Source organism: Synchiropus splendidus, chromosome 17, assembly GCF_027744825.2.
Source record: "Synchiropus splendidus isolate RoL2022-P1 chromosome 17, RoL_Sspl_1.0, whole genome shotgun sequence".
In the NCBI taxonomy this organism is placed as follows: domain Eukaryota; kingdom Metazoa; phylum Chordata; class Actinopteri; order Syngnathiformes; family Callionymidae; genus Synchiropus; species Synchiropus splendidus.
This window is the reverse complement of record NC_071350.1, coordinates 19,591,690-19,602,308: the sequence shown is the minus strand read 5'-3', so window position 1 is coordinate 19,602,308 and position 10,619 is coordinate 19,591,690. Positions and strand designations below refer to the sequence as shown.

Genomic DNA, 10,619 nt, shown 5'->3' with positions numbered 1-10,619 from the left:
AACTAGTGGATGCATTGTTGCGTGTCTCCCATGACATGAGGCGAAGGAGGTGCAGAAGAGAGTGTGGTAGGGTGGAGTGAATAAGGGCTCGATCAGAAATGAGTCTGTTCAGAGCTGTGTGTTCGCAGTGACAGACCTTATGAAACCACATGAATATGGTAACCCGTTCTCACTCAGGAAACTGCTTCAGTCATGTCACCTGTTTGTTCTATTCAGCTCCTCTCGCAGGTGAACGTCCCATCGTGTGCGAGCCACTCACCTCCCTCGTACTCAGGGCAGTTTCCTGAGGTTTCGTTGAGGCTCTCCTCCTCGGTGATGATGATGTTCTCAATGTCCTTCATCGTCAGATGGTCCCTGAAGGCGTGGAACAGCACCTGCTTCAGCTCATCCAGAGACAGCTGCTGCATGTCAAACTGCAGGGACACACACACACACACACAGCTGGATTTAGGAGGGCAGGTTAACAGCCGGGATACGGAGGTAAACACCAAGGTTAGAGTGTCTTTAAAAACTGTAACGCAGAAGGAGAGGATGGAAGCGCCGTCGTCCGTCCCTGAGTCGTCAGTCGTCTATCAGTTTTCCTGGCACAACAGATGGGTGTAATGAGGCAGAGGAGGAAGCAAATAGAGGGAGATCACGGCGAGGGATGAAAAAGTCGCCGCGGCCCGAGCGAGTCCAAGACAGAGGAAGTAGCGGGAGACAGATGGAGGAAACAGAACTGGCAGACGCCGCTGAGAGAGAAAGCGAGGCAAGGGGGAGATGCTCATTTCAACTTTATTAATCTCCGTTATTGCTCTGCTGCCTCCACAAAAAGACATTCTGTGAGCGACTCGGCGACAGAGCTTGTCAGGACCGGCGCACGGCGCTGTGTAATGAGTGAGATGGTTTGGAACTGAGGTCCTCCACTATGTTGTCTCAACAAAACTCTCTGGTATCACCAAACCACACAGTTCAGCAACTGTCTTCCCCGTGGGTGCACTCTGATTTCCTCCCACCTTCCTCCCGTGAGGCTCCCGTTTCTCTTTTTTTTTCCCGTCGCTGTCCTCTGAGTCACTTTCATGAAGGTGAGAAGATGATTCACGGAGGTTTGCTGGAGACGGAACCAACGCGTCCTGACAGGAGCCAGGTCCCACAAAACGCCGCTGCAGCCCCACTTGAGCCCAGTTAGTTGCGGCCACAGTCCCGGTGAGTTTCATGCTTCTGTGCGCGCCGGGTGATTGGTTTCCACGCTCCTTTATTACCTCCCGTCCCCCCTGTGTTTCCTTCATGTGCTCCCTTGTTTCTCTTCCACCGCGCTTCCCTTCCTCTGAGTCCAGTTTTACTTCTAATTCCTCCCTCTCGGCGGCGCACTCTGAGGGCTTATCGACGTGGACGCTGTTAGTCCACTTAGGCAAATCAAATATTCCCCTTTAAATGAAGCACCGCTCTCCATTGTTTGCTCATCCCTTCTTTCTCGTCCTCCGTTATGTGCTCTCTCTTGTCCTCACATCCACTTCTGGATCTTTCAGATGTGAGCTGCTCTCCTCAGCCAGATATGTCGAGGGCTGCTGGTGTCCCGAACATCCCTTTCACACCCATCCTTTTCCATGGATCAGTGGACCACATCCATCCTCACCGCAGTCAGTACATCGAGCTCCCCCAGGAGCTCCACTCTGGGATGTTCTCAGGAGGCTCCCCCTAATCCAGCGGCCCTTATTTCTTTCATTTATTTTGGCACAGAGAGAGTGAACTAAGGCGGCTGACTTCCTCTCCTCAGTTCACTCCCGCAGTGACGCAAAGCCGTTGGAGTCGTCGTGTGAAGGGGGAGGCAAACCTGATCCTAGTCCAGTGTTTTCCAACCTCTCTCCAGTCACGACACCCTTGGTTCACACCACCACAGGAGCCTGGGCCACTGGTGCTTCAAGTCCTGTAGAAACTCCCTCTTCACTGGTGAAACACTGCAGCTACTGACACTGGCTTGTTCTGTTGCCAGGATGTTTGCAGAAACACATGGCAGAAAATGTCTTTGTTTCACATGTGTCCAGAAAGAGGCGGCAATATGGCAACATACATCATGGTTTATTGACGTATTGACTGACTTTAAATCACTGTTTGGATGGGATCACTTCTCTTTTGCATGATGTGACTGTAGTTTCCAGACAAATCCTTGGCTTCTTTGCCTGAACTTGCTTCATCACAACAATGATTCTTTCTCTCTTCACATGTATTTTGTGGTGCGTTTAGTTGTTCAAAGCCACCTTTTAAAGCCCAGAGCCAACGTCAGTCCATGAGCATCAATACAGTTCTCTGTGAATGGCATCGTCCCACCTCTGCTGAACCCTGGGGGGTGGCATCAGAAGACCATCACAGGCGGAGAAGGTCAGCCTGAAGGTCAGGACTGCCATTCTAGGAGGACAGTGTTTTGATGACCGGCCTCTTTCTTCTATGTCTTTGAAGGTGGTATCTTTGGTGAACACCTTTCTCACAGTTTCCTCACCTACAAAGCCATTACCCTCAACATCATCTGAGGAACCGAGAGCCCCTGCTGTCAGGGTCATGCAAACAGTGGCCTTCAGCTCACGCAGAGTTGCTATAGCTCAGTGGCATCGTCCGTCATGTGCAGGACCTCCTGTGTGAGATGGCTCTTCTCTACGTCCATCAAGGCTTGAATGTCTCTGTCCAGTCCTACTCTGAGTGAGGAAAATGTCCTCTCTGTTTGGTGTGTGTTGAGGGTGGAGGTGCAGGTTGGAGTGTGATCCTCGCTCATGTTCCAGGTCCTGATGCCCGGCGTCTGGATCCCAGCCTTCACCCACAGCACGGCCTCACTCGCTTCCACTTCTCAGGTGAAACTGCACTCGAACCACGTGCTCTCCACGACTGTAAAGTTATAGCTCAAATCACTGTACAGCCAAGCCTCCTCCTGTCCTCAGGATCAGGAGAGAAAGTTGACAGGCTGCCAGACTCGTGCACGAGGCCCAGTGTCAGGGTGTTTCCTGCCGCACCGGTCTTTGTTCAGTCTGATGCCTTTGTCCTTGAGCTGCGAGTGTGTGTGCTTGCAGCTGCTGAGCGGTGCGTGACGGGAGGCTCCGAGATGTCGTGGTGGATTGAACCACTTTCCTTTAGGAGTCGTAGAACATTTGTTTCAGGCGCTTCCAGATTTATCAGCAGCTCCGCTTCAGATGCCGGGGTTTTGGAGGATGGTTGCGGAGCAGAGACGCACCAGATGGTGGGCTAATGGAATCAGGGAGTTTGGGCCTTCAGTTTGGTTTGACGGAGGTGCGACATATTGAGGGGAGGGTGGGTGTGTTAGGGCCCATGTTGGCACAGCCCACCTGCTTCTGGCATCAGCACACAGCAAAGCCATGAGACAGAGAATCCTTCTCTGGGTGTGCTGACCTTGCACACGACTTTGTTTTCAGAGATAACAAGCTCCGGCTGGCAGAGCGCGACTTCAGTTGGCAGGGTTCCTGTCGTCACTTTGGAGAAGTGCACCTGCTCCTGAATGTCACCTGAGCTCAGACTCCTTGGTTGCAGGAAGTCGGTGAGGAGATGCAGACAGACAGGATCACCAGGGCTTGAAAACTGAGCTCAGATAGGAGAACTTTTGTTCACCATTGCAACTCGACCATTCCTGCGCCCGTTCCAGCGGGACACAGAGGGCAGCCATGTTGTCTCTGGATCAACGATCAGGATGGAGACCTGATGATGTCTCACGAACCGCTGAGGAAAGGACTTCACAGGAAGACGTCAGTCACAAGGGAAAGCCCTCCGCTTGCTCATATCCTGACCAGGGCAGCGTTTATCACTCAGGGAAAACACTGATCTAGACAGTGATGTCCAGAGAACTGTGCTCGCCCGGTGCTTCACTGGCCGTGAATGGACTTGAGAACTCCTGACCAGGCCCAGAATGAAGTGGCCAGACTTCAGCGGAGCAAGGCTGACACACAACCGGCCGCCTCAGTTCAGAAGTCTGCAGAGCAGTCAGCGCCAGGACTGGCCAGACAACAGAGATGGCCGAATCCTTTGTTGCCGCTGTCACCACACATGCAGTCTGTGGAGTGGTGCTGCAGCAGCTGCTTCCAAAATGCAGCGCGCTGCAAGCTGTGACTCTCAAGCTCTCGTGGATGAAGTGTTGGTTGTGTGTCACCGTCCGCAGGTTTGCAGCTTCAAATGTTTCCTGTCCAGTCCTCCCTCAGGAGCCGGGCATCCCAGCCCTCACTGACCCGCTTTAAAGGGAGGAAATCCACTTCCGCCGCTTGTTAGAATCCTGCCAACAAAGAGTGAACAGCAGACGTGTCAGAAGCACCGCCATGTCAGGCGGCTCATGTGGATGGACCTTGACACGCTGTGACTCATGCCGCCTGCTTCGGGACTCCAGGGCGCAGTTCTGCTCCCAGAGCTGTCTGGGCTCGGAATGGATGCAGGGAAGGCGGCGGTGCAGCCGGGGGACAGACAACGTGACAATTCAGGGCAGGAAATGCTCGATATACAGTGTTGGTCTCTGTCTGTCTGAGGGGGGAGAAAAGTGTCGCCACCGGACGAGTGATTCCTCAAAACACACAAAGCTGTTTGGCGGAATGTTGTGTGAGCATGTGAGAGCGGAAGCCACCAGGGTCAGCAGTCAAAACAGCGACCCGCTGTGTGTGAGTGTTGAAAGAAGAAGTCAGATGTTACACCGAGCTCACACATCTGGGGGTCGGAGAAGACAGAGCCTGTGATCCTGTGGCTTCACGGCGCCTGCCTGTACATGTCCTTGTCCTGACTCCCTGGTTCCGTCTCTTCGTGGCCGGCTTGTCCAGTCCCGGCTTGATACTCTAATTGGCTCCCTAATAAGCCTGTCTCACTGACGCTTCAATCCACTGCAGAGCGCAGAGGATCCAAACAAGAAAACAAAAGCGCTGCCCAGCAGAAAGCGCTATTTTCAGACGACGCACATTGAATATCTTAATAAACACAAAGGCTGTTTGGAGTCGCTTTGGTCCGCAGCTATTCTGCTGAGATCCAAATTAGATTTGGTGGAAGGAGCGGAATATGGGGTCATTAACTGGCCCATTTCTCCATCGAAATCACCGGGCCCCAAACGCACCACAGACTGGCTGTTTGTTCAGGAGACCAAACCTCAAATGACAGGACTCGGCTCCAGTTTTGGCCCCCTCCCTCCCCCCGGCTTCGTCACTTCTCTCACATGCACACAAACACGTTTCTGCGACAAAATTGCAGGTAAGTTATTTTTTAATGAAGAAAGAAGAGGCAACATCCATCCACTGATGAATAATAGATCAATTGGAGCCACTTAGAAAAAAGTCTCTTCCCATTTGATGACGCTGTTTTTTAAGCGAGCGTTAAAAATAACAGCACATTGAACAAATGTGACACGGAACGTTCCCCTGTGCCGACCCCAATTCTCCACAGACTCCGTCGCCAGCCTCTTTAAGGTAATTACACTTGTGCTGCTCCACTGCAGACAGGAACATGCCACCAAATGGAAGTTGTTATGTAACGCAGCGGGACGTTCAAAACAAATGTTTCTGTACGAGACGCTCCGAAAACCCGCTCGCAAACAGGGGTCAAGTTGATCAGCACAAGCTTCCTGGGCTGGAACTGAGTGGGGCGTTGCTCTCACGACGGTCAAGTCACGTGCGCGGGTCGCGTCCAACTCGAAAACAACCTTGCACATATTTACGTCAGATTCGGATGGCGGGAAAAGACGACGCCAGGCCGCAGCCCGGTCCAGCTACAAGTGCTCAGATCCACACAGACACACAGGAATTGCCTGCCGACCAGATGAGGACCGGAGTCGGCTGCTGCCTGGAATCAGACCATCATATTTTGCCCGGATCAGGGCCGGATGTGGCCTGGATCACCACGCCATCTGGGCTGGATGGAAACTTGGTTTTGCAGTTCTTTGATTTTTGGTTGGAGAAGGTTAATAAATAATTTCAGTTCATTTAAAAAGAGATAACATTGATAACAATACAAGTTTATTGACTTGGACGGAGGGACTGAAGGGCCTGTTTGCAGGTATTTTCTGTTTGTGTGATGCTGGAATGCAGTTGAGTGGTTTGAGGTGGATGGGAGCATGTGGAAGTTTTGAGTTGCTGCGCACCTTAAGTCACCTTGGGGCTTCTGTAAGAGCAGTGATGCTGGCAGTCGAGAAAAAGTAAGAGTGGAGCCCCACGGTTTTCTGACCTCTCTCTCTCTCTCTCTCTCTCTCTGTCTCGCTCTCTCGCGCTCACTCTGTCTCTGGATAACTTTCACTACTATATTGTTGTTTGGATGTTATGGATGCCTGATGCACAACTTTTTGTATCACCCTTTTTACAGTTTGGCACCAGTTAACTGTTGAAATCTGGCCTGCGCCTGGTGTGGAGGCAATTAGCGCATCTGACTCCTGTGTGGATCCGATGTATCCCGCCCGAATCTTGGCTTTATTCCTGGATAAACGCTGTCACTTCACACGGTCGGTGCAGCGCTGAATGCGTCAGCAGGATTATGGTCAGTTTAGCATTCCGCTACGGAGCTCTCTGACCCGCCTCTCGAAGGATGGAGGTTCATCGATTTCTAGCTAGGTGTCAGAAATATCCTCTAACCCAGAGTTTATCACCCGGGTACCGTGAGAGCGTGTCAGGTGTGGCGTGGGAAAATGATCCAGCGTCACCTCATGTGTCCGGAGACAGAGGCGGGTGATATGATGCCATGAAATCAGGACAATGAGAAGGTGTTGAGGAGCAACCAAGGTGAGGAGTCATTTATCTACAGTATCTACCTCGCTGTAACACGGTTCACTTTTCGCGGTTTCACTGTTTTGCGGATTTATGTCAACAGTCTCCATGGCTCGTCTCTGTACAGCCTTTTCTCCACGACAAATTCCACAATGTTGACAACACGCTCTGCCCAGCAAAGGCACCAGAGGACACGCCCTAAAGGAAGAGGACGACGCTAACTATGGCAGACAGAGTTACACTTCTGGACATGCTGAAGGAAGGCAGACGCTGTGCGACTGTAGGGCAACATTAGAGAATAAATGAATCTTTGGTTCGTTCCATCAAGAAGGAGGAAGACAACAATGAGTTTCAACAAGGATGCAAAAAGGCTAGTAACTGTCTGAAACAAGAGCATTGTAAGGATGCACTCTGCTTTAGCCTGGTGGATTTATGCCTGTCAGAAAAGAACATTACGCTGGATACCAACGTTATCCACACAAAAGCTAACAAACCTCACGAAAGCTTTGTTGACAGCGATAACAACAGCGGAGCGCAGTCGGAACAAAGAGGCAAAGTCAGAGGAACTGTGAATTACACGCGAGTCCAAACTCGTATTGACTACATCTACATTACATCTACATATAAAAGATTATTTTACAGTATTTCTAAAAACTCATAGTTATTTGTAAGAAAACATTATACATATTTTTATTTGTTTTAAAAATGTTGGGGCCTGAAAACAGGTTTTGATCTTTGGTTTCATTCCATAGTGCAGTATTGTATTGTATAATAATTGTAAAAAATAAACTGGCTACTTCACATAACACGTGATAAACAAGAGTTCACTGTAATTCATGTTACATACATATGTGCAATGTGTTCAATCGGACACCCGGCAAGATGCCAGTAAAGCCACAAACAAGTGAAGTTTTTAGCTCACACTGAAGAGAAGGAAATAAACAAGATGCACAAACCTTTTAGAAAAAACGACATTAAGGTTCGCAGCAGTAGACCAGACCATTCGAGCCCAGAGGGAAAAGGTCTTACTGATCTCATGAAAACTGACCTTGAGTTTTTTAGACATAAATAACATAAGATTTGTTGCATACTGTGTTACGGTGAGCGTCATGTGATGTCATCGGAGTGAAGCCAGGAGAGTGCAACGATGTTCGAGGAGAAACTTTGTCTGACTGAGGATGTTTTCGTAATGATGACACGACGTCTGCAGCTGTGTTCCGGTACAGTGTGAATGTGATTTCAGCTGCCGCGGCCGGAGACGGTCTGAAGGAGAAGCGACTCGGTGCTGTCATGAAATCCAGCCATATCAGGTGGTCGGACTGGGATCATGGTGGCACATCTGCGGCTCGCTCTCCTGGAAACACGGCAGCCACGGTGGCTTTTAAAAGAGCCGGGTTTTTATCGCCGCCACTGAAAACGACTGTCTTCGGGGGCTGCAGCTTAATTTGCAATGGAAAGCTCTTTTTCTCCCAAATCTAATTTACAGTCCGTCAGCAGAAGCGCGCTAAGTTGAGTCAGGACATTTCCACGGCAGAGATCTGCATCTCCCTCAGGTTTCCCTCCGGAGCCGTGCAATCCACTCAACAACAACAGGCTGCAGATATCTTCATGGAACTGGCCCCTCAGATAAGCACAGGCACGCACGCGCGCACGCGGGCGCGGGCGGGTGGGCGGGGAGCAGGTGAAGACACCGCGCATGTCAAACCCAGGCTCCTGCAGCAGGTCAATCAGTGAGCCAACCACACAGCTATCAGGAGATCTGGTCGCTACTGATTCATCCTCTGAAGCCTGAGACACACGAGCACTTCCTCCCCTCCCTCTCTCTCTCTCTGTCGCTCCTCTGATTTCCCCTCTCCTCCATATTTGTAGGAGGCGAGCATTTAAACATCCCCAGAGAAACATCCTGCCACCTTCATGAATTAGAGTCTCTCCTCACTCTTTTTCATTCGCAGCCTTCGCTCCCCCGTGTGGCATCCCTTTATGCTCCAGTATCTTTATGTGGGGCGCCCCCCCTCCCGCCCTCCCCATCAGCCGCTCCACATTCTCAAACACTGTCCCCATCTCATCTCTCTATTCTTCCACGGCGCGCCTCACAGTTTGCTCCACCTCCTGTCTTCACACACGCCGCTCAGGTCTCACTCTTCCAGGCAAACCATTTCCCTCCGCCAGCCTCAGAAATGGATGTAAACTCTGCCTGATGTGTCTCAGTAACCGCCTCTTTATCTCAGTGAATGGCTCTCGAAATAGTTGCTCTCACACGCCGCTCTTCAACACCGACGGCCGTCTCCACTAACAGGCTGAAAACACTCAGCCAGCGACGACTTTTTCCCTCTCCAGAGCAACAACTTGGCCCTGTTCAAACGCATGCAGATGAGCCGCCGCTTTAATCACGGCTGAGACCGCTGTGGATACTTGAAAGCTCCACGCTCCCTAAACCTCTCCATCTCTGGAATCATTATGGAAACACCAGCGGATAAGAAAGCCACACCATAACCCAAAAACATAAATCACTTCTCAGCAGGCCTCCGTTCCTTCAAAGGCCTGCGTGGAAACAAAGCCAGTTATTGCAGGAGAACAGGTACGGTGTGTGTGTGTGCGCGCGCTGTCCCTGCAGGAAGTAGGACTGTGCTTAAGGAGGAAAATCCTCAGGCGGAGATGATGTGCTCAGGCAGCTGCTGATAAATATAGGGATGCAAAACAAGCTCTTTGGTAGCACCACACAGGACGCATGCAACAGTCACCGCACCACAAAATGCTCACTTTTCAACTCTGATAACTGGTGTGCATCGATCTTCCTACAATGCCGAAGGAGGAGGCAAAGGAGAAGGAGAAGGTGAAGGTGAAGGAGCAGGAGAAGGAGAAGGAGCAGGAGCAGGAGAAGGTGAAGGAGAAGGAGAAGGAGAAGGTGAAGGAGAAGGAGAAGGCGAAGGTGAAGGAGAAGGAGAAGGAGAAAGAGAAGGTGAAGGTGAAGGTGAAGGTGAAGGTGAAGGTGAAGGAGAGGGAGAGGGAGAAGGTGAAGGAGCAGGAGAAGGTGAAGGAGAAGGAGAAAGAGAAGGTGAAGGTGAAGGTGAAGGTGAAGGTGAAGGTGAAGGAGAGGGAGAGGGAGAAGGTGAAGGAGAAGGTGAAGGAGCAGGAGAAGGTGAAAGAGAAGGTGAAGGAGAAGGAGAAGGAGAAGGTGAAGGAGAAGGAGAAGGAGAAGGTGAAGGCGAAGGTGAAGGAGCAGGAGAAGGTGAAGGAGAAGGAGAAAGAGAAGGTGAAGGTGAAGGTGAAGGTGAAGGAGAGGGAGAGGGAGAAGGTGAAGGAGAAGGTGAAGGAGCAGGAGAAGGTGAAGGAGAAGGTGAAGGAGAAGGAGAAGGAGAAGGTGAAGGAGCAGGTGAAGGTGAAGGACAAGGAGAAGGAGAAAGAGAAGGTGAAGGTGAAGGTGAGCAGCAGTCGGGTGGTGCAGGAGTTGCTGTCTAGTTTTGTTGTTATGTGCTTGAGGGGAGTTGAGAAAGCTCTCACCTGCCAGAAGATGTTGTCGATGGTGTTGCCCAAGAATCCTTCTCGGTTGTCCGACGACAGGAGTTTGGGCCCCAGTATCGTCATGAACTCCTCAAAATCCACCTGCCCATCGCCTGCAGCCACAACAGAGACAGAGACGCTGAAGAGGGACACGGCCAAACACACTCATCTGTGACTCACAGTCTGAGTCACAAAAGAGAATTCTGCCAAAACCTCCTGTGGATATTCCGAAGATAGTGATTCACAGTCAGCAGTGGAGCTTTACAAAGTTTTGGAGGAGAGTTTCAGAGCGTGGTGTTGGGTTGTGGCTGGTCCGGGGTTGGCAGAACGCTGATGTAAGAGAGTCTGCTGTTGATGCAAGTTGAGTAAGTGAGGAAGGAAGAGAGGCGTGAGGAAGACAGAGGGGTCTGCTGGAGG

The 10,619-nt window shown here is 51.0% G+C and overlaps 1 protein-coding gene across 2 annotated transcripts in view; it reads right to left on the bottom strand.

Annotated features, from left to right (window-relative positions):
- caln2 (calneuron 2) overlaps positions 1–10,619 on the bottom strand; it is a 33,668-nt gene that overhangs the window by 3,685 nt on the left and 19,364 nt on the right. For both annotated transcript variants that reach the window (XM_053846584.1, XM_053846585.1), the window contains 2 exons: positions 10,203–10,315; positions 260–413 (listed from right to left, as the gene is read on the bottom strand). In XM_053846584.1, the coding sequence (XP_053702559.1) occupies positions 260–413; positions 10,203–10,315 (267 nt within the window). The remainder of the gene's footprint in view (positions 1–259; positions 414–10,202; positions 10,316–10,619) is intronic.